We start from the raw sequence: 23,665 nt of genomic DNA, 5'->3' as shown, positions 1-23,665 counted from the left end.
AACAGGGCAGAGGGGCAGAGAAAGAATCTGAGGCAGACTCCATGCTCAGCACGGAGCCTGACGCAGAGCTGGATCCCACAGCCCTGGGATCATGACCTGAGCCTAAATCAAGAGCTGGGACATTGAACCGACTGAACCATCCAGGCACCCCAGTCATATGATTATTGTAAGGATTAAATGAGATAATACATAAAAATATCTTAGAATAGTACCTGGCATTTATTTATTAACTATCATTTTGATATCTCTGTTTTCCCTAGTGAATGCTGTTAGCTTTTGATTCTATTTCATTTAATATTAATTTCACCACACCTACTTTCTTTTTGTTGGCATTTGTATATCTTGTCTCTGCTTTTCTCATAGAACCATTTAATGCTAAAACTATCTCTCTACTACTTTTGTTTTATGTTACCAACTTTGATATGTTGTATTTTCATTTTTGTTCACTTCAAAATATTTTCTAATTTTTCCCAAGATGTTATCTTTGAACTGCAGATTATTTGGTGGTATATTGTTCAATTTTTAAACATTTGGAGATTTTCTAGTCCTCTTTCTGTTATTGATTTCCAGTTTAGTTTCCATTAATTCCATTATGCCAGAGAATATACTCTGTATGATTTTAATTCTTTTAAGTTTATGGAGATTTGTCTTATAATTCAGGATATGGGCCATCTTGGTGAATGCTTGCTGTACACTTGAAAAGAATGTATTATTGAGTGAAGTGATCTATAAATGTCATTTAGATCCAGTTGATTTGTGGTATTTAGTTTTTCTGTATCCTTGCTGGTTTCCTGTGTACTTGTTCTATCAATTACTGGGAGAGAAAAGTTGACATCCTCAACAATATGTGTAGATTTGTCCATTTTTTTGTTCAGTTCTTTCAGTTTTTGCTTTATGCGTTTTGAGGCTCTGTTATTAGGAAGATTTAGGATTGTTGTATTTTCATAATGTGGATTTATCATTTTATCCTTATGTAGTGTGTCTTTTATCCCTGGTGATTTTGTTTTTTTGCTTTTTGCTTTGTATGACGTGAGTACAACCATTACAGTTTTCTTTTGATTGGTGTTCAAATGCAGTATCTATTTCCATTCTTTTATTTTTAATCTACCTGTACCATTATATTTAAAATGAGTTTCCTGGGGCACCTGGTGGTCAGTCGATTAAGTGTCTGATTCTTGATTTCAGTTTAGGTCAGGATCCCACAGTTTGTGAGTTCAAGCACCATGTCGGACTCTGCACTGACAGCCTGGAGCCTGCTTGGGATTCTCTCACTCCCTCTCTCTGCCCCTACCTGCCTGTCTCAAAAATAAATAAATAAGAACTTAAAAAAAGTAGAGTTTCCTGTAGATGGCATATGATTGAGTCTTTAAAAAAATTTATCTGACCATCTATTTTAATTGGTATGTTTAGACCATCTATATTTAATGTAATTATTTATATTTGGATTTAGGTCCACAATTTTGTTTTGTTTGTTCCTTCTTTATTTGTCCATTCTTTCCTGCCTTCTTTTGGATTAAATATTTTTTAGTCTTCTCTTATTACATCTATTGAGCTTTTTACTCTCTTTGTACTGTTTTTTAGTGTTTTCTATAGGGATTAATATATACATGCTTAACTTTTCACAGTCTTCTTAGAATTAATATTTTACCACTTCAAATGCAATGCAGAAACTTGAACATCATATATGTCATTTTAACCTCCCCTCTTTATGTTGTGGCTGTCGCATGTATTACATGTACCTATACTGGAAATCCCATCAGATGATGTTAAGATTTTTGCTTGTGGGGTTTCTTGGGTGGCCCAGTTGGTTAAGCATCTGACTTTGGCTCATGTCATGATCTCACGGTTCATGGGTTCAAGCCCTGTGTTGGCCTCTGTGCTGACAGCTCAGAGCCTGGAGCCTGCTTTGGATTCTGTGTCTCCCTCTCTCTCTCTTCCCCTCCCCTGCTTACACTCTGTCTGTCTGTCTGTCTCTCTCTCAAAAATAAATAAACATTAAGACATTTAAAAAAGAAGATTTTTGCTTTCAAACATCAAACATATTTTAAAGAACTTGAGAAGAATATTCTATTTGTCCAGATATTTACTATTTCTTTTTTACCAGTTTTATATTGATATATATACATACAATAATACATACAATAATAATTGACATATAAGTTTAAAGTGCACAGCGTAAGCAGTTGATGTATGTGTATGGTTAAGTGACTAACACAATAAGTTTAGTTAACATCCATCATCAAATATAGATACAAAAAAAGACAAAAGTGTTTTTTAACCTGTGATGAGAACTTTCAGGATTTAGTCTCTTATCGACTTTCAAATATGGCATACAGCGATATTAACTATAGTTATGTTGCACATTACATCTTTAATACTTTAACTGGAAGTTTGTACCTTTTGACTGCCTTCATCTAATTCTCTTTCCCTCCATCACTTGTCTTTGGTGACCACAAATCTGATCTCATTTTCTGAGTTTCATTTTTTTCTTTTTTCTTGTTTTAAATTCTGCATATAAGTGAGATCAGTATTTGTCTTTTTCTAATTTATTTCACTTAGCATAATGTCCTCTATCTTGCCACAAATGGTAGGTTTTCCTTCTTTTTAAAGGCTGAATAATATTCCATTGTGTGTGTATGTGTATATACATATATATGATATATATATATGTATATATATATATATGATATATATATATGTATATATATATATATCATATATATACGTATATGCCATATTTTATTTATCCATTTATCCATTGATGGACTCTTAGATTGTTTCCATGTATAAATAATGCTGTAATAAACAGGGGTGTGCAGATATCTCTTCAACATAATTTTGTTTTCTTTGGACATATATCCAGGAGTGGGATTGCTGGATCATATGGTAGTTCTGTTTTTAATTTTTAAGATATTTACTATTTTTGTTGCTCATTCTTTATCTTTTAAGTTCCATGTTTCCTTCCGGTATAATTTCCCTACTGTCTAAAGAACTTCCTTTGCCGCTTCTTTCAGAGCAGATCTACTGGCAATGAATGTGTTCTTTCAGTCTTCCTTTTTTTGAGAATGTCTTTTTTTTTTTTTTTTTTTTTTTTTTTTTTTGCCTTCATTGATGAAAGAAGGGTATTTTCACTGGATAAAGCATTCCGGTTTGATGGTTATTTTCCTTTAACACTTGAAAATTGTGCTACTTCTTTCTGGGCTCCATGGTCTCTGATGGCAAATCCTCAGTTATTCAAATTGTTACATCATTTTCCTCTAGGTGCTGTCAATAGTTTTTTCTTCATCTTCAGTGTTGAGAAATTTGATTAGGATGTACCCGAGTATGATTTCTTTGCTTCTTCTGTTAGAAATTTACTGAATTTCTTGAATCTGTAAATTTGTGTCTTTTGCTTATTTGAAGAAGTTGTCGGCCATCATTTCCTCAAGAAGTTTTTGTGCCACACTCTCACCCCATACTTTGTGGGAATCCAGTGATACAAGTATTCTTTTGGTATTGTCTCTAAAGTTCTGGAGTCTCTGTTCTTCTTCTTCTTCTTCTTTTTTTTTTTCTTCAATCTTATTACTCTTTTTTTGTTGAAATTGGATACTTTCTTTTTAAATTTACTTTATTTAAACAATTATTTATATTTAAACAATTTATTTAAATTCAAGTTAATTAACATACAGTGTAGTGTTGGTTTCAGGAGTAGGAACCAGTGATTCATCACGTACATATAACATCCAGTGCTCATCCCTGCAAGTGCCCTCCTTAATGCCCATCACTCATTTAGCCTATCCCCCCACCCATCTCCCTCTAGCAACCCTGAGTTTGTTCTCTGTATCTAAGAGTCTGTTCTCTGCATCTAAGAGTCTGTTATGGTTTGCCTCTCTCTCTGTTTTTATCTTATTTTCCTTCCCTTCCCCTGTGTTCATCTGTTTTGTTTCTTAAATTCCACCTATGAATGAAATCATGTATTTGTCTTTCTCTGACTTATTTTGCTTAGCATAGTATACTCTACTTCCATCCATGTCATTGCAAATGGCAAGATTTCATTCTTTTTGATCACTGAGTAGTATTCCATTGTATATATATACCACATCGTCTTTATCCATTTATCAGTTGATGGACATTTGGGCTCTTTCCATAATTTGGCTGTTGTTGATAGTGCTGCTGTAAACATTGGGGTGCATGTTCCCCTATGAATCAGCATTTTTGTATCCTTTGGGTAAATACCTAGTAGTACAATTGCTGGGTCATAGAACAGTTCTATTTTTAATTTTTTGAGGAACCACCATACTGTTTTCCAGAGTGGCTGCACCAGTTTGCATTCCTTGCAAAGGGGTTCCTGTTTCTCCACATCCTTGGCAACATCTGTTGTTTCATGAGTTGTAATTTTAGCCATTCTGACAGGTGTGAGGTGGTATCTCATTGTGGTTTTGATTTGTATTTCCCTGAGGATGAATGATGTTGAGCATCTTTTCATATGTCTGTTGGCCATTTGGATGTCTTCTTTGGAAAAGTATCTATTCATGTCTTCTGAGACTGGATAATTTCTTTTGATTTGTCTTCAAGTTCATGAACTCCTTGTTCTGTCATTTCCATTCTGTTATTAAGCACATCCAGTGAAATTTTTTATTTTGGTTATTGTATTCAGTTCTAAAATTTCCATCTGATTTTTAAAAATATTTTATATTTCTCCACTGAGACTTTCTATCATTCCAATTATTTCACTTATTCTTAGAGCATGGCTATAATATTCTCTTTAAAGTTTCTGTCTAATCATCTAACATTTGTTGTTATATTTAGGGTTGTTTATTCATTGTCTTTTCTCTCATGAAATTTTGAGATTTTTCTGTTTCTTTTAACATTTTTTTAAAATGTTTGAGAGAGTGAGAGCACATATGAGTGGGGGAGGGGCAGAGAGCAAGGGAGAGAGAGAATCCCAAGCAGATCCTGTGCTATTCAGCACAGAGCCCAACATGGGGCTTGATACCATGAACCACAAGATCATGACCTGAGCTGAAATCAAGAGTTGAATGCTTAACCAGCTGAGCCACCCAGGTGCCCCAGATATTTCCGTCTCTTAATATGTCAAGTAATTATTGTATTTTGGACATTTTGAATATTATGCTATGAACTCTGGATTTACTTAATTCCTATAGAGAGCATTGGTTTTTAGTTGTTGTTGTTTGTTTTTTTAAGCAGGCAATCAACTGGTTAGATTCAGGCCACAATATCCTACCTACCATTGGACTGTGACTCCAGTGGCAGTTCAGTTTTCAAAAACTTTGCAATACTATTCTGGGGTAAATACCACTTGGTCATAGTATATAATAATTTTAATATGTTGTTAGAGTTGGTTTGCTAATATTTTGTCGAGGATTTTTACATCTACAGTCAATGAATGCTGGTATATAGTTTTCTTGTGATGTCTTCGTCTAGCTTTGTTATTGGGGTAATTCTGGCCCCATATAATGACTTAGGAAGTGTTCCCTTGTCTTCTGGTTTTTGGAAGAGTTTGCGAAGGGTTGGTATTCATTCTGCTTTAAGTGTTTGGTAGAGGGGTGTCTGGGTGGCTCAGTCTGAAACATTTAACAAAGTCAGTTAAACATCTGACTTTGGCTCAGGTCACGATCTCACAGTTCGTGAGTTTGAGCCCCGCATCAGGCTCTGCACCATCAGTGGGATTCTCTCCTTCTCTCTCTGTCCCTCCCCCACTTGTATACTCTCTCAAAAAAACTTTAAAAAGTATAAATTAAAAATAAATAAATGTTTGGTAGGATTCACCAGTGAAACTATTTGGTACTGGACTTCATTGGGAGGTTTTTGGTTACTATTTTGATCTTTTGTAGAGCTGTTGAGATTTTCTATTTCTTCTTGAATCACTTTAGGTAATTTGTATGTTTCTAGTTTGTCCATTTCATCTAGTTTGTTGGCATACAATTGTTATAATCTTGTATTCGTTTTTATTTTTCTATCATCATTAGTAATGTCTGCACTTTCAATTCTGGTTTTTGTTATGTGTTCTCTCCCTTTTTTTCTTCATCACTACCTAAAGATTTGTTGATCTTTTTTTTGTTGATATTTTCAAAGAACCAACTTTTTGATTTCTTGATTCTATTATTTTTCTACTCTATGTTTTATTTATCTGTACCCTAATCTCTATTGTTTTCTTTTGCTAGTCTTTTTTTTTTTTTTTTTTTTTTTTTTGAGAGAGTATACCAGCTGGGGAGGGGCACAGAGAAAGGGAGAGAGAGAATCTTAAGGAGCCTCCACACCCAGCACAACCAGATGCCCCTGTCTGTTCTATTATTCAACCCTTCTGTTAAATTTTAAAATCTTTCTCATAATCTACTCCCTCCCGCCTCCCAAGAACTGTTGTTAGCTTATTGTCGTCTTTACAGTCCCTTGTTTTAAGGACATGGTATCTTTACCCTGTAGTTAGGATTTTTCCGAATTTGCATTTTGGCCATTTCCATGGGTGATATGCTCCAGGTCATTCCTTACTCCTGGAAGATACTCACCTGATGTAGTTTTGGTCCAAAGAGGCATCTTCCTGAAGTCTGTGGTGACCACAACCCTGTCCCAGGTTCTCCTCAGTATGACAGGTGGCTGCATCAAGTCACGCTCCACCCCATTGCACGCCTTCTCTTTCTGGACATGGAAAACCTCTGCCTGCTTCAGAGAGCCGCCTCCAGGGATTGAGAGGAATGGCCACACAAAGGAGTTCAGCAAGGTCTACCCTTTTCCATTAGATTCTGAACACAGTCATGTTTCACTTACATTTTTAGATAAAATTTACATACTATGAAATACACAGGCGTTATGTATATAGTTGAATGTTTTGACACATGTATATACCTATGTGACCACTTCCCTAATGAAAATAAAGAACTTTCTCATGCCCTCATGCCCCCCCCCCCTTTTTTTTAAAGTTTATTTATTTTGAGAGAGCTCGAGTGTGAGCAGAGGAGGGGCAGAGAGAGAGACACAGAATCTGAAGCAGGCTCTGTGCTGTCAGCACAGAGCCAGATGCAGGGCTTGAACCCACCAACTGCGAGATCATGACCTGGGCCAAAGTCGGATGCTTAACTGACTGAGCTACCCAGGCTCCCCCTCCTCGTGCCCCTTTATAATCAGTCCCCAAACTTCATCTCCTGAGGCAACCGCTGTATTTTTCCCTGTCCTTGAGCTTCATAGAAATGAATCATAGGATATGTCTTTTGAGTCTGCCTTCTTTCACTCAATATGTGAGAGTCATTATGAATCTTTTATTTTTATCATTATTACCGTGTTGTATTACTATCCTTTTTTATTGCTGAGTAGATTTCTATCTTATGAATGTAGCACAGTTGGGTTTATCTCCTTTTGAACCTGTAGGCTCTTTTTTGTCTTTTGGCTACTATGAAAATTCTAATACACCATTCCTCCTGGCTCAATACCTAGGAGAGGAATTTGGGGTCACATGGCAGGATAGGGTGCATTTTTGAGTTTTTCTTTACAATGTAACTCCCTGTAGTTGCTCCCACTTTCAGCAGGGTTGCCTCACCCTGCCTGGCCTGCAGGGGGTGCTGTGGGGGCTACAGAGGGAGTAATGACTGGAATGGTGGAGGCCCTATGGCTGGGCCGTCCAAGTTTGGGCTCCGCCTGCTTCCCCACCTGACTGCCAGGCAGCAGCCTCTTTCCAGCCTCGCTTCATTCTCAGCAGCAGCCAAGTATGGGATCTCCTGGTAGAGGTGGGCCCTGCCACTTCAGGGGTTCCCTGTGGCACTTAGGACAAAGGCCCGAGCCACTAGCATGGCTCTCACGGCCCAGTTGACCCTCTCAGCCTGTCTCTCACATTGTTCCTGGCTAGGCTGGGGGGGGGGGCACCCCATTACTCCCCACCCCCCATCTCTTCCAGCTCCTCATGCATCAGTGTGGGACCTTGCTTTCCTCTCAGGAGGATGACCCTTCTCCTGCCTCGTGGTCGGTCTGCCCAGTGAGACTGGGGCCCTGACCGAGGCCTGTGAGTGGGAACTGTGGCTGTGGTGCCCAGCTGAGCCTAGCTCAGGGCTTATGCTCAGGTCCTTATTGAGGGAGACCCTGCAGGTCCCAGAGGGTTGGCTGGTCATCTCTGAGGGAACCTGAGTGCTCCCAGTTCCTCCTGTGCCTGGGCTGACTGGCCCAGATGTGAGCCTGACTCTGGCTGATAGAGGCCCTGAGCCCTGAGGGGATGATACCACCCCTGTTGTCCTCTTCCCGAGCACACCTCAAATGAGAACCGGTGCTAAGCTACAAAGTAAAAGTAAGAGAGGCCAGTAACCTGTTTTTCTCATAGCGACTACCTGGATGCTTTTTAAAAATGTAAATATCAATGTGGGAGCACCTGGGTGGCTCAGTCGGTTAAGCACCTGACTCTTGAATTTGGTTCAGGTCATGAGCTCCGACCGGTGCAGAAGCCTGCTTGGGACTCTCTCTCTTCCCTCTGCCCCTCCTCTACTCTCTCTCCCCAACCTCAAAAAAAAAAAAAAAAAAAATTTAATGTGAATAAAATGTCCATTTTGTTTTCCAGTCTGTTGTTTTCCTCTGGCCCCTTTGGCTGGTCACTATTGACAGCCTCTGTCACCCACGCTACGGGTACCCCAAACCTTGTGTGCCCTGTGGCCTACAGGCCTGAGAGGCCCATCTCTGGTCTTGCCCTCTGCACCAAAACTTTCAGTAACTTTTGTTGAATGAACAAAATAATGTTTAGATCAACATTAAGCTTTAAAATCCATTTAAAGAGGAATTTCTTTTTCAAGCAAAGTTGGTTATTAGGATGGAAAAGAAAACCATTCTAGAGAGAAGACAATAAACTGGAAATATTTGTCGTAAAACGCACTGCCACTTTTGATAACAGGGGCCTCCTTTGCGTCATTTCTTGCCTCTCTTTACTTTTTCCTTTGGCTTTTGTGCTTTTTCTGGTGCCTTTTCTGGTGCCTTTTCTGGTGCCTTTTCTGGTACCTTTTCTGCTTCCTTTGGCTTTTCAACCTTTCGTTCATTTTTTGGAGGAAGCAGCACATTGGTTTTGAGCCTCTTGCCTTTGAAATGTTTTCTTTGAAGACACATATCCATTAAAGCAAACATTCCAGCCATACCAATAAGGATCTGGGGGAAAAAAGGATGCCCATTACTTTTGCTTTTCATACAGATGCTTTGCATTTCATTCCAAAGCTGGCATATTCCCTCCTTGTTTCTAATTCGTCTGCGGGTGCTGATTAACACGTCCTTTCCTCTTCCTAGACTTCTCAACCAGAGACCTTCTGAGTTTGCCCCTCCTCCAGCTTCAGCCTCCCTCTCCTCCCTGCCCCACCCCTCTCCACCTGTGCCTGTCTCTTAAAACCCATGGTTAGCGGCCTGGGTGTGACCCTTTGCCTCAGGGATTGGGGCAGCTAGGAGGAGAAAGCCATTAGATTGGCTGGCTCCCTGGACATCATCTTTATTTAAGTGGTTTTTTCATTGGAAGCATTTACCACCTTTAGTTTTAAACTTTGCATGGGTCCCAAGATTTTGTGAAAAGAAGCCCTTTCCTTAAATCAGTGGAAAACACCCATTCTCCAAAAGAGGTGATTTCTTCTTTCTTTCTTTCTTTCTTTCTTTCTTTCTTTCTTTCTTTCTTTCTTTCTCTTCCTTTCTTTCTTTTCTTTCTTTCTTTCTTTCTTTCTTTCTTTCTTTCTTTCTTTCTTTAATGTTTATTTTTGAGAGAGAGAGTGAGAGTGGGGAAGGGGCAGAGAGAGAGGGAGACAGGATCCCAAATGGCCTCCGCACTGACAGCAGAGAGCCGACCCAGGGCTTGAACTCACAACTGTAAGATCATGACCTGAGCCAAAATCAGGAGTCGGACGCTTCACTGACTGAGCTACCCAGGCGCCCCTAAAAGAGGTGATTTCTGAGCACATAAACTGCCCAACATGAAAGACTCACCACAGCAATAAAGTAGTGCAGTGGCATGGTTTGTCGACTTTTCACAGCTATGACCACGGCCCCCACAAGGAAAATAATGGCAAACAGGTCGTTGAGAAGGTCCTAGAAGCATGAGAGATAGGCAAGTCAGCCTCAAACAGAGCCAAGACCCCCATCAACACCCAGCCTAGCATAGCTTCCTCCAAAGGGGATGGTTTCCAAACTTCTGACTGCTTTTAAAAGTATAGGTGGAGATAAATACACATGGGCTGCATGGACGTGCTGTGGTCCGCAGGGCTGAGCTCTTTGAGTTGAGATGCAAAGCCCAGGGTGTTTAACTGCCTTCATAGGCTCCCCTGCTGCTGCCTCTCACCTGAATTCACACAGTAGCTAGTTATGTTTTGATTTTTTTTTCCTTGAATACTCATTTAAGTAACTGCACAACTATACAACTTAACGGTGAGTACAACCCCCCATCATCTTTATGCTCTCAGGACCAGCTCTCCTTTCTGGATCGAGGGTGGGCTGTGTTGCTGGCAGGAGGCTCTGTTGGATTCCGGCCACCCTAAGTTGGGAGCCCAGTGGCTGCCTTTTCAACCCCTGCCTTGCCCCTCCTGCTACTTCCTAGACACTCCCCTCTTTGTATCAGCAGCCTTCCTTCCCATCCCTTGTGGCCTCAGTCTTACCCTTGCCCTGTACACTTGTTTCCCTTACCTTACTGATAAGGTCCAGATGTTCCCAGACCGCGCAGAAGGGCTACTTTCCCTGCAAGTACCACCTGCTGTCACTCCCTGGCATAGCCAGACTTAGAGTTGGGCAAAGCGTGGCCACAGAGAGCCGGCTTCCTCTCGCGTCACTCATGGGGTGATGCTAACCCAGAGCTGGTGCACCCTCTCGATCCTGTGGGCAGCAGCCAGCTCTGCAGCACTGCGTAAGGCCCACCCTTCCCCTTGGTTTCCATGATGCTATTTTCTGCACGTTGACCTTCCCTGGCTACTTGTCTTGGGCATTTTCTTTTCCTTTTCAGTTTTTTGAATTTTAATACATTTCAAACATACAGAAAATACTAGAACACTCATCCCCACTCCCACCTCTGGCAGCCACGAACTATTGAGATTAAACAGATGTTAAGATCTTGCAAGATTTGCTTAGATCTCTTAAAAAAGAAAACAAAGCCAGAAGTAAAACTTTGTGGAGTAAGACTCAGTGTCATCATTCCGGCCCTTTTATGCCTCTCACTCAGAGGCAACTACACACAGTGGAACTGATGGGTCCTTTCCCCAAGAGTGTATTAGTATTTTCTTCCATATTATATGTTCATAAATAGTATATACTATTTTGTGCGTTTCATAAATTTAAATTTAAATAAAAGGTGTCTTCTATCATTGGCTTTTTAAACTTAAAGTTTGTGAGATTGATCAATTTTGAGAACACAGATTGAATTCATTAATTTTAACTGATGAAGTCTGTGAATAAACCAAACTAGAAACATTAGGTTGTTTCTACCTTTTAGGAAATTATTATTACAAACTCTGCTGCAACGAACACTCTGGTCTGTGTCTCCTATGCATATTTCCTCCTGGTGTGAATCAGCAATAGAAAATCTCCCACTGAAGAAAAGCTCAGAACCAGATGGCTTTACTGGTGATTTCTACCAAACATCTCGAGGAGAATTAACACCAATCCTCAAACTCTTCCAAAAAAATTGAAAAGGAGGGAGCCACTCCCAAACTCATTTTATGAAACCAGCATTTTCCTGATACCAAGACTAGCAAAGGACGCTACTAGAAAAGAAAATTTCAGGCCATCATCCCTGATGAACAGAAATGTAGAAAGCCTCAGTAAAATGCTAGCAAACTCTAAAGGCCTCATCTGTAAGCATAGTCACTCTGGGGGTTAGGATTTCAGCATATGTACTTTGGGGGTACACATTCAGTCCATAACAATTCCATTAGTCTTTTTGTTGATCCCTGAGCTAGTACCAAAGCTTTATAGTAATTCTGATATCTTGTTGGGTGAGTCTATCCTTGTAAGACTTTTAGAATCACCTTGTAAACGTTCCTGGAAATTCCAGGAAGAACCTGTGTCAGGTTGAAGTTCCATTTGATTTATTGATTACTATGGAATTAAATTGCCATCTTTTTTTTAAGTTTATTTATTTGAGAGAGAGGGAGAGAGAGCACGTGTGAGTGCATGAGCTGGGGAGGGGCAGAGATAGAGGGAAAGAGAGAGAATCCCAAGCTGGCTCTGCACTGTCAGCACAGAGACTGACATGGGGCTTGATCTCACGAACCGTGAGATCATGACTTGAGCTGAGATCAAGAGTCAGATGCATAACCAATTGAGCCACCCAGGTGCCCCTTAAATTGTCATCTTTATGATAGTAACTCTTCAGACCTGTGAATATGGTGTATATTTCCACTTATGCAGACTTTTATGTCTGTTAATAAAATATAATCTCTACATAAAGTCTTACACATCTTTGAATGGGTTTATTCTAAGACACCTTGTAGTTTCTGTTGCTGTTTTAAATGGTTTCTTTGAAAAGTCACATTTTCTCAGTGTTCATTGCTGGTATTCAGGAACAGTATTGTTTTGTCTCTGGTTAACTTTCATGGTAATTTCACTGTAGATTCTCATAGATGTAGATTCTCTATGTAAAGAATCTTATTATCTATGAATAATGCTATTTTTTCAAACCCTTCCCAATTCATACACTTTTTGATTTTCTTGTTACGTTGTACTAAGATCTCCAGCACAATGTACAGGCATGGGGATAGTAGGCATCTCCAGTGCTTCTAAAGTTTTACCATGAAATGCAATGTTTATCATAGGTTTGGGTAGATACCTATTATTAAGATAAGTTCTCTTTTAAACTAGTTTGCTGAGAGTTTTCTTTTCTTCTTTATTAAAAAAAAATTTAATGTTTATTTTTAAGAGGGAGAGAGAGAGAGAGAGAGAGCGAGCAAGCATGAATGGGGCAGGGGCAGAGAGAGACACAGAATCCTAAGTAGGCTCCAGGCTCTGAGCTATCTGCACAAAGCCTGACTCGAGGCTTGAACCCATGAACCATAAGATCATGACCTGAGCTGAAGTTGGACACTCAACCGACTGAGCCACCCAGGTGCCCCTCTTTATTTTTTTTTAGAGAGATAGAGAGAGAGGCAGAGGGAGAGAGAAAGTCTTAAGCAGGCTCCATGCCCAGTGCAGAGCCTGAGGTGGGGCTCGATCTCATGATGGTGAGATCATGACCTGAGCCAAAATCAAGAGTTGGACGCTTGACTGAGCCACCCAGGTGCCCCTAGTTTGCTAAGAGTTTTCTTAAAATTAGTATTCCTGAAGTTCATGAGATGAACTAAATAGTTTTTCTGAAGTTCATGAGATGATGAAATGGTTTTCTCCTTTAGATAAGAGATGGCGAATTGTACCGATAGAATTTTGAAGATTAAATCATCTTTGTATTCCTGACACATACCCTGCTTGATCATGATGTATTGCTTGCTTATAGATTGCTTGATTCAGTTTGCCTGTATTTTATTGAGGATTTTTATAGCCATATTTAGGTAACCTAGGTGTATATACTTTACATTCCTTATAATATCTGGTTTTAATATCAAAAGCCTATTAGATAGTACAACATCTTATAAAGCCTTTAAGACAGAAAAGAAAAAAGGGACAGACCAATTAAACTGAATATAAAGTCTGGAAATAAACCCTGCATTTGGGATTTTAACATTTAACAGAAATGCCATTTAAAATCAGTGGGGAAAAATTATACTATTTAATAAATGAATAAATTGAGTGATAGGGTATATCAACTGGATAGCCATCAGGATATAAAATTGGAGCCATGGTTCACACCATATACCAAAATGACTCCAAATGAATCAGAAGATTTAAATGTAAAAAGTGAAACAAGTGCCAGATGAAAACATGGATGAATTTTTTATAACCTGTTTTTCTATTTCTTTTTGAATCAGTTTTTATGTGATATTTTTTTGTAGGAAATGATTATCTAAATAAACTTTCCAATTTATTGGCATAAAAGTTCATATTTTGCCTGTAATCTTTAAAAATCTCCTGTTGGTATTTTTACTAATATTTTTCCTTGTTCGTTATCTCTTTTTTTCCTTGGGGTCTATCTGCTTTAGTAGTCTTTTTGAAGAACTAGATATTTGGTTTTATCAGTCCTCACTATGGATCTTTGTTTCCTATTTCCTTAATTTTAACTCTTATCTTTGGCATTGCCTTCTTTTTAGTTCCATTTTTTTATTTTGTTTTGGTACCTTCTTGATACTGTTAATTTTCAGTCTTCTAATTATATAGATTTGAATTTGAATAGTTTAGGGACATTCTACAGATAGTATCTGTGAATACTACATAAACATGAAATCCTCATATGTTTGGGGAACACATTAGATTTCCCCCCAAATACTTGGGGATTGAGTTAAATTTTACTGATTGATTTTTAATTATATTATATTGAAGTTAGAGAATGGTCTGTATGGATATCAATTACTTGTTATTTATTTACATTTTCTTTGTGATCTTATTGAGGATAATTTTTATGATTGTTGCAAATGTACTTGAAAGGAATATATAGCCTGTTCTGTTGGGTGTAGGGTTCAATATGTTCTGTGTATGTCATTAGATCAAGCTATCAATTGCTGAAGGAGGCATGTTAAAATCTCCCACTATGGTTGCTATTTGCCAGTTCTTTCTTATAACTTCTTTTAATTCCTTATAATTCATTTCTGTTTTTTATATTTGGGGGTTATATTGTTAGGTGCATACAAGTTTAGAATTGCTGTAAGTAGTGATCTTCTTCATATACTTAAAAAACACATACAGGGACGCCTGGGTGGCTCAGTCGGTTAAGCGTCCGACTTCAGCTCAGGTCATGATCTCGTGGTCTGTGGGTTCAAGCCCCGCGTTGGGCTCTGTACTGACAACTCAGAGCCTGGAGCCTGCTTCGGATTCTGTGTCTCCCTCTCTCTCTGCCCCTCCCCTGTTCATTCTCTGCCTCTCTTTCTGTCAAAGGTAGATGAACATTAAAAAAAAAAAACAAAAACAAAACATAAACCACATACAATTGGCTTAATCTGGTATTAAAGCTATGCCAGCTTTCTTTTGGTTAGTATTTTCCTTTTATTATTTTTTCCATCTCTCATAACTGTTCTCCACATGCCTTGTAATTTAGTATGTAGCTGGATTTTAAAAATCGATTCTTAGAGTCCTCTGTCTTTTAAATGAAGAATATATTCCATTCATATTTGTCATCTTCTCTGATATAGTATTTGGATCTATTTGTACCATTTAATTTTACTTTTTTCTATTTAACATATACCACACTTATTTCTTTTTATTTTTCCATTTTATTGAGTTAGCTCTCTTTATTCTCTTTTCACTCTTTCTCCTCAACAGGTTTGATTTTATATATCCTGGAATTCTATTCTTTAGTAGAATTCAGTATTAAGTTTTAATATATTAGTGTTAATATTATTGCCAAATCATTCCCCCCAAATCAAGAATTTTTCATTCTTATCATATACAGTACTGTGGTCTTACGTGTTATTGTGTTGCTGTACCTTTAGTTCTACCTTGTTATAGTGTTCCCTCCCTCCCCTTGCAAAAAAAACCCAAAAAACAAAAAAACTATTCATATATTTTTTAAAACCTCAATTCTGTCTTAGTGTTTATTTAGGTCAATCCACAAGGTCACTAGGCTCTTTGCTTACTGTTCCTTTTTCACCTTGCACACTTTTTTTGTTTTGTTTTGTTTTGTTTTGGTTTGGTTTTGATTTGATTTACTTCTTCCTGAAGTACATCTTTTAGTAGTTCTTTCAGTGAGGGTCAGCAAAAAAGAAATTGTTTCATTCTTTGTTTAAAAGTGTCTTTAGTTTACTCTTGCCACCTCATTCATCCCTTTAAGGAAATTATTCTAGTGTTTTCTGGCCACTGTCACTGCTGTTGAAAAATATGAAGTTAGTCTAGTAGTTTGAGGATTTTGTTTTTGTTTTTGTTTTTGTTTTTGAGGTAAATTGGCTTTTCTCTTGGTTTGATTTTAAGTTTTCCTTTGTTTCTGGTGATCAGCAGTGCCCCCATGATGACATGCCTAGGTGTGGCTTTGACACTTCATGTCTTTCATTAAATCTGATATTGATATGGCCACCTCAGCTCTTTTTTGGTTACTATTTACATGGAGTATCTTTTTCCATTTTCACTTTCAACCTATTTGTATCTTTGGACTAAAGTGAGTCTCTTTTCTTCATATTATAGGATCATTTAAAAAATCCATTCAGATCATCTCTGCCTTAATTGGAGAGTTTAATCCATGTGCACTTAAAGTAATTGCTGATAAGGACTTATTTCTGTCATTTTGCCGTTTGTTTTTTATATATCATATCTTGTTGTCCTTCAATTCCTCCATTATTGCTTTCTTTTGTGTTTAATTTTTTGTAACGTATCAATATAATTCCCTGCTCATTTCTTTTTCTATATATTATTGAGTTCATTTCTTAGTGGTTACCTTGGGGTTACAATTAATATCTTAAACTTACAATCGTTTAGTTTGAATTGATACCAACTTAGTGTCAGTAGTACACAAAAACTTATTGTTTTTGGCACAAATTATATCTTTATACATACAGGCCCATTAACGTAGATTTATAATTATTGTTTTATGCATTTGTCTTTTAAATTGTATCAGAAAAAAGAAGTTACAAACTGAAAATACAATCATACCGGCTTTTTAAAAAATAATTATTTTAACGTTTATTTATTTTGGGGGCAGGGGGTGAGGGGCAGAGAGAGAAGGAGACACAGAATCCAAAGCAGGCTCCAGGCTCTGAGCTGTCAGCACAGAGTCTGATGTTAGGCTTGAACTCCCAAACTGTGAGATCATGACCTGAGCTGAAGTCAGACGCTCAACCAACTGAGCCACCCAGGTGCCCCAATAATACTGGCTTTTTTAAAAAAAAAGTTTTTAATGTTTACTTATTATTGAGAGACAGAGCATGAGCAGGGGAGGGGCAGAGAGAGGAGGAGACACAGAATCCGAAGCAGGCTCCAGGCTCTGAGCTGTCAGCACAGAGCCCGACACGGGGCTCGAACTCACAAACCGCAAGATCATGACCTGAGCCGAAGTTGGCCGCTCAACTAACTGAGCCACCCAGATGCCCCAATACTGGCTTTTATATTTACCTATGTAGTTACCTTTACTAGTGTTCCTTATTTCTTTTATGGCTTCAAGTTATTGTCTAGTATCCTATTGTTTGAGCCCGAAGGACTCCTTTTAGCATTTCTTGTAGGGCAGTTCTACTAGCAACAAACTCCCTCAACTTTTGTTTATCTAGGAATGTCTTAATTTCTCCTCGATTTTTGAAGGATAAATTTTGAAGGATATTGTATTCATTTCCTGGAGTTGCCATAAGACGGTACCACCAACTAAGTGGCTTAGAACGACATTAATTTATTGTCTCACAGTTCTGGGGCCAGAAGTCCAAAATCAAGGTGTTGGCAGGGTCATGCTCCCTCTGAAAATGCTAAGAAATGATCTGTTCTGGCCTCTCTTCTAGCTTCTAGTAACTTTAGGTGTTCCTTGGCTTGTCTCACCATCCTATCTTCTTCCCATGTCACTTCACATCATCTTCCCTCTGGACATGTTTGTCTTCTGTGTCTAAATTTCTCCTTTTTGTAAAGATACTAGTCATATTGGATTAGAACCCACTCTAATATGTCATCTTAACTAGATCATCTGCAAAGGCCTTATCTACAAGTAAGGTCACATTCACAGGTACTGTGAGTTAGGACTTCAACATATTTTTAGGGGACACAATTCAACTCATAACAGATAGCAAATTTGAAAGGTAGAATTTTTAGTTGACAGTTTTTATCTTCTTTCTTGCAGGACTTTAAGTACATCATTCCATTGCCTCAGGTCTCCATGGTTTCTGATGAGAAATTGACTGTTAATCTTATTAAAGGCCCCTTATATGACATTAGTTGTTTCGCCCTTGTGACTTTCAAGACTTTGTCTTTATCTTTGGACATTTTGATTATGAGTGTCTCAGTGTGGATTACTTTGACTTTATCCTACTTGGTCCTTTTTGGATGTGTAAATTTGTATTCTTTTATAAACTTTGGAAAGCTTTTGACCATTGCTTCTAATATTCTTTCTTCCTTTTTCTCTTTCTTTTCTTTTGGGATTCAGCATATGTTAGTATGCTTGATGGGTGTCCCATAGGTTTCTCCATTTTTCTTCATTCTTTTTGTTTTTCTGTTCCTCAGACTGGATAATCTCAATTGATCAATCTTCAAGTTCATGGATTCATTCTTCTGTCTGCTCAAATCTGCTGTTAAACCAAACTAGTCAGTTTTTCATTTCAGTTATATTACTTTTAGTTCCAGAATTTCCTTTTGGTTCCTTTTTGTAATTTCTCTTTGCTGTTATTTTCTACTTGTTCATAAACTGTTCTCCTGGTTTTAGTTCTTTAAGAATTTTTAAGACAGCTGATTGAAACTCTTTGTCTAGTAAGTCTAATATCTGGGCTTTCTTAGAGGCAGTCTCTATTAATTTTTTTCCCCGTGAATGGGCCATACTTTCTTGTTTCTTTGCATGCCTTATAATTGTGGGCATTTTGAATATTATCATATAGTTACTCTGTAAACCACGTTCTCCTTCCTTCCCAGGATTTATTGCTGTTGATTGTTGTGAGCTGTACTCATTTGTATGTTTGATGACTTTTTCTAAACTATTTTTTTTAAGACTATTCTTTCCGTACTGCAACTGAAGCCCCTGTTTTGCTAGCAAATCATGTAGTGATTTGAAAGAGATTTCCTTAAATATCTGAAAACAAACAAAAATATTCTACCAGTCTTTTCAAATTGGCTTTGTTTTGAGGTATTCCTTCAACAATTGTCCAGGCTGTTTAGAACTCTCAGTTTTCCCTTGCTGCTTGTACAGAGGGTAAAGGTCAGCAACAGGCAAAAGCTTAGGGTCTTTTCTGAGCATGTGTCTAGTCCTTGGCATGTGTGTAGCCTTCTGGATTCCCTGGTGTATGTGGTAGCTTTTCAGAGTTCTTATTCCCCCATGCATCTCTTTCCCCAGGCTCTTCTTTCCCAAACTTCTGGTCTATTGGTTACCTCATTTGATGTCCCTTGCCCAATCAGATGTGGTTATGGTTAGTAGATAGGCCTTTAAGTGCTTTTGACAAATGCTTTCCAGGAGGCCACTTCAGCCTCGAGAAAGCTCTGAGGCAGGTGAGGGCCCAGCCCTCAAAGAGTCACCAGACAGGTAAAAACACACAACCATAATTCTTTGAGAGCAAGGTCTGTGTTGTTCCTTCTGCTACCAGCAAAGACTGTGACCAGGAATGTGGGCTGTTATCTTCATGGTAACAGACAAGCTTGGGTATGAAGGATGGCGGGGAGGTATGTTAAAATGGCACAAACACTCTCTTATCACACCCAACAGCTTCTTTCTTTATTAACCATTCCCTCGGTTGTAAGCTTCTAAGATTGGATTCCAGAGTTCTGAAAAAGTTGTTTCTGATGGGTTTTGACAGCCTAATCATTGCTTTAGTGGAGGGACAGAGTTTTGGCATTTCTGACACTGCCATATTTAGTGATGTCGCTCATTAAACCTGGAGAGTTCTCAGTCATTATCACTTTATTTCCCCTCCTCCATTCTTTTTTTAAAAAAAAATTTAATATTTATTTATTTATTTTTTTTAGAGAGAGAGAGAAAGAGAGAGAGAGAGAGAGAGCACAAGCAGGTCAGGGGCAGAGAGAGAGGGAAACACAGAATCTGAAGCAGGCTCCAGGCTCTGAGCTGTCAGCACAGAGCCTGACATGGGGCTCGAACTCACAAAATGGGAGATCATGACCTTAGCTGAAGTTGGACGCTTAACTGACTGAGCCTCCCAGGTGCCCCTCCTCTCTTCCCTTCTTTTGAGTCTTTTCTTCTGGAATTCCTATTAGGCTTATGATGGACTTTCTCATTCTATTTTCTCTGTCTCAACTTCTCTTCTATTTTCTGTCCTTATCTCTCAGTGCTATATCCTGGGTCATTTCCCCACATCTTTCAGTTTGCTAATTCTCCAGCTTTGTCTGATATGCTTTATAACCCATCTATTGACATTTTTAATTCAAAAACTAGATGTTTAATTCTAGACATTGTATTTTGTACTTAAAAAAAGATCTTTTTATTCTGTCTTTATAATGTCTTTTCCTGTTCTTAGGTCTCTGTTTATGTCTTTAATTATTTTAAGTATATTTCTTATTATTTTCAGACAGCTCTTCTGTTAATCTCATATTCTCAGGGTTCTAATCCTCCTCTTTTTTTTTATGTTTGCTGATTGTCAATTCTTAGACATGGGGATTTTATTTTATTTTATTTTATTTTTTTAACGTTTTATTTATTTTTGAGACAGGGAGAGACAGAGCATGAACAGGGGAGGGTCAGAGAGAGGGAGGCACAGAATCTGAAACAGGCTCCAGGCTCTGAGCTGTCAGCACAGAGCCTGACGCGGGGCTCAAACTCACGGACTGTGAGATCATGACCTGAGCCGAAGTCGGCTGCTTAACCGACTGAGCTACCCAGGTGCCCCAGACATGGGGATTTTAAAATCAGGTGTTTTGTAGTTTTGAACTGTGCATTCATTTTTGACAAGTCTCTCCCCACCCCCACCTGTACTGTGAGAATTTCTTTATGCTTTTTTAAAAAATTTATGTTTATTTATTTTTCAGAGAGAGAGAGAGAGAGAGAGACAGAGTGTGAATAGGGGAGGGGCAGAGAGAGGGAAACAGAATCTGAGGCAGGCTCCAGGCTCTGTGCTGTCAGCACAGAGCCTGACGCGGGGCTTGAACTCATGGACCACGAGATCGTGACCTGAGCCGAAGTCAGACCCCCAACTGACTGAGCCACCCAAGCACTCCAGTCTTTATTCTTTGATTGTGACTTTGCATTTGTTTCTGTCAGGAGTCCCAAGGACATTATCAGAACGTCATTAAATTGGGATCATTTTATTCTAATTCCAAGGCACAAATTTTCTAGGCTGCATGAAGGTTTCCAGGATGAAGGAGGTAAAAATTCAAACCAAATCTGTACAAGATGCAGGCTCAAGGCTTCTATTTCTCAAAGTGGTCTTTTTTGTTTTTTCCACTCCAAGCTCGGGCAGAGGTGAACAGGCCTCTTGTTCCTCTGTTTGGTGGGGAAAGGAGTCTTCTCCGCCTGTCTTTTCCCTAAGGGTTCAGTCTTTGCAGGGTGCTGGCTTTACACAGGGGTCTCAGTTCTAAATCCCCGTTTTGCTTAGGACCAGGGCCTCATCTCTTTTAACTCAAGAGTGTATGAAAATCCATACTCCAGGTTCCTGGGGTAATACTTCGTAGGCCATTGCTACCCACACTTCAGCAGGTTATTTGATCACTGCTCCTGTTTTTCATTTTTGGCACTTGTGTGTTTCCCATTTTACCAGCTCAGCCATTTGTTTATAGCAGTTGTGTTTGCACTTTCTGTAGTAGTTTTAGGTAAGTGCAGCAGGAGGATTTTCAGAGTTTATTGAGCTTTCATCTTGCTGGAACTAAAAGTATCTTGCAAGTTCCTTGGCTGGGAGCTTGCCCTCTGCTTGTTCCTTTACTTTGTCCTCTGCTTACCCCTTTCCCAAGAGTCGTATTCGGTCCTCCTCTCCTTTCTCCCTATATTGGGGGTTCTCGCCTACCTCCCTGAGACCTATGAATCCCTAGGCCCTAATAACTTTTGACAAGGAAGCAGGACGGAGTGTAGTTAGGAACTCAGACTCCACTGACAAAGCTGGGTTTGAATCCTTTTTCCACCACTTACTAGCTGAGTTACCTGGGGGTAAGTTAGGTGGCCATTCTGGGACCATTTCATATGTAAGGTAAGTGAAACTCTTGAGTTTAGGACTCTGGAGGCTTGCTGTGAATGTGCAGTGAGGTGGGAGTTAGGTGGGTGTGCTCTACGATTCAAGTCCAGAAGTCCTCAGGCACAGCATCAAGCATACTCCTCAGGCACCATCCCATGAGAGATTATTACTGTCCTTATATTACAGATGAAGGAAACAGGCTATGAGTGATTGGGTAACTTGCCCAGCTCCTGTTCCAATGGATGCCTGCTTTGGGCTGAACATTCTTCTGGGCTTAACATCTTTTACAGGGATAGTCACTAGAGATCTAAGACTGCTTAAAAGTGATTTTTAAAAAATTCTCATTTTATTTTACTGATTTATGGGAAGATGGGTTTTCTTCTTTGAATTCTGAGGATGGGGTACCTTCTGGGGTGATCTCTCCACTCAAGTGTTAGCTGGCACAGAAGTGGGGGGGGGGATAGAGCTAGTTGCTACGCCACCCCTCCTGAGGAGAGCAAAGCCCCAGGAAAGCAGAGACCTCTTCCTTGGACCACCAGGTAGGTAAGAGGCCTCCCCGCCCCCAAGCTGGGGTTTTTGAGAGCCTTTTGTAACCTAACTTCAGCTTCCCCTACCCTGGCCCCCCTGGAGGTGCTGAACCCAAGGCTGGGGCACAAATATGGAGGGTGCAGGGTGTTTCTCTGTTCAGTCACTGTTCAGGACACACCCATGAATGCACACCAGCCTCAGGCGGTCCCCACCTCCTCTCACTTACAGAAATGGGCCACAGGATGAAGGGTATGTATCTGTTGATGGCGAGGGTGTAGGTGATGAAGAAGAAGCAGAAGATGGACATCTCCATGGTGATGATGAGCATCAGGAGAGGGTGCACGCTGGTCCCCGTGAACAGTACCAGTGCAGCTATCAGGCAGCCCTGCCGGGAGACATATACCTGAGCTACCGCAAAGGGCTCTCCCCTACTCTAGAGCCCTTCTGGAGCCCCTCTGGAGCCTGCTCCTTCACCCTCTTTTCATGGTTGGGCCTCCGCCCTGGTGTACCAGCCCAACTTACCAAGCTCAGGATCTTGACCTCGGCATGCCCGATCACCCAGAACTCTCTATTGCCTTTCTTGAATTCCCACATGTAGCGGCGACACCCCTTCCTGGTGCCCACTTCATCCTTGGGCTGCACCAACTTTGGCTTTTTGTTGATCTCCTTGTCCTCTTGGTCTTTCTTGTCCCCTGGTTCGTCAGCGGCAGGAGGGGACGGCGGCGCAGCTGCGGGCGCCGATGCAGGTGCCGCCGCCGCCGCCTTCTTGCCCTTTTTGCCTTTGTCAGCCATCTTTGCGTGGGAGTTCTTAACTTCTCACCTCCTGCGCGATCTCTCTCCTGCTGGCGCCGGACAGGCCTGGCCTCTGAGCGAGACTGGTGCCCACCCACCCGCTTCCAGGTCCCGCTCAACGGCCGGCACGCGCGGACGCCAACGCCCGGCGCTGCCCCGCGCGCCACGTCTCCCTGCGGTCGCACCTCTCTCACACCTAGAGGACCGGAGTGGGCGTCAAGGGCCCGGCCCTAGCCGGGCCGCCCACCCCCACGCGGGAGCCTCGGCCCCAGCCCGGGCCCCCTGCGAGGGGGGAGGTGGGCTTCCGCCTGCGCGGGAGGTGGCCTCAGGGTTGTACTGCCGTGCTCGCGTTGGCTGGAACCCGGCCGGGGTCAAGACCCTGGCCACGGCGTCCTGGGTCGGATTCGTCCTGCGACGCGAGGGCGCAGCGGCCGCAGGGAAATGAAACTCGACTTTTACACAAGGCGACGCGAGGCAGCAGAGATGTTCCCGATTTAGCAGCTCTGATTTTATGATCGCCTCTGGGCCAGAATGGGTGACAGCATATGCAAGCT

The 23,665-nt window shown here is 40.3% G+C and overlaps 1 protein-coding gene and 1 long non-coding RNA gene across 2 annotated transcripts in view; one reads left to right on the top strand and one right to left on the bottom strand.

Moving 5' to 3' along the window:
* LOC144614620 (uncharacterized) overlaps positions 1-23,665 on the top strand; it is a 51,747-nt gene that overhangs the window by 4,990 nt on the left and 23,092 nt on the right. The gene's annotated exons all lie outside the window — the stretch shown is intronic.
* Positions 8,724-23,222, bottom strand: CMTM2 (CKLF like MARVEL transmembrane domain containing 2). The gene is made up of 4 exons (XM_060650595.2): positions 22,842-23,222; positions 22,546-22,704; positions 9,928-10,029; positions 8,724-9,111 (listed from the first exon to the last, which is right to left on the bottom strand). Exons 1-4 carry the CDS (start codon positions 23,109-23,111, stop codon positions 8,878-8,880), a joined length of 765 nt encoding a protein of 254 aa, XP_060506578.1. The 5' UTR covers positions 23,112-23,222; the 3' UTR covers positions 8,724-8,877.

The sequence above is a fragment of the Panthera onca genome, chromosome E2 (genome assembly GCF_046562875.1).
Source record: "Panthera onca isolate mPanOnc1 chromosome E2, mPanOnc1 haplotype 2, whole genome shotgun sequence".
Taxonomy (NCBI): domain Eukaryota; kingdom Metazoa; phylum Chordata; class Mammalia; order Carnivora; family Felidae; genus Panthera; species Panthera onca.
This window is presented reverse-complemented; position numbering and strand designations above follow the sequence as displayed.

Excerpts from the sequence above, each read along its gene's own strand:
- CMTM2 (XM_060650595.2), bottom strand. The coding sequence starts at position 23,111 with ATGGCTGACAAAGGCAAAAAGGGCAAGAAGGCGGCGGCGGCGGCACCT. Across the intron at positions 22,705-22,841 it reads AGGTCAAGATCCTGAGCTTG|GGCTGCCTGATAGCTGCACT; the intron begins GTAAGTTGGGCT and ends GTCTCCCGGCAG. Across the intron at positions 9,112-9,927 it reads TGCACTACTTTATTGCTGTG|ATCCTTATTGGTATGGCTGG; the intron begins GTGAGTCTTTCA and ends TTTTTCCCCCAG.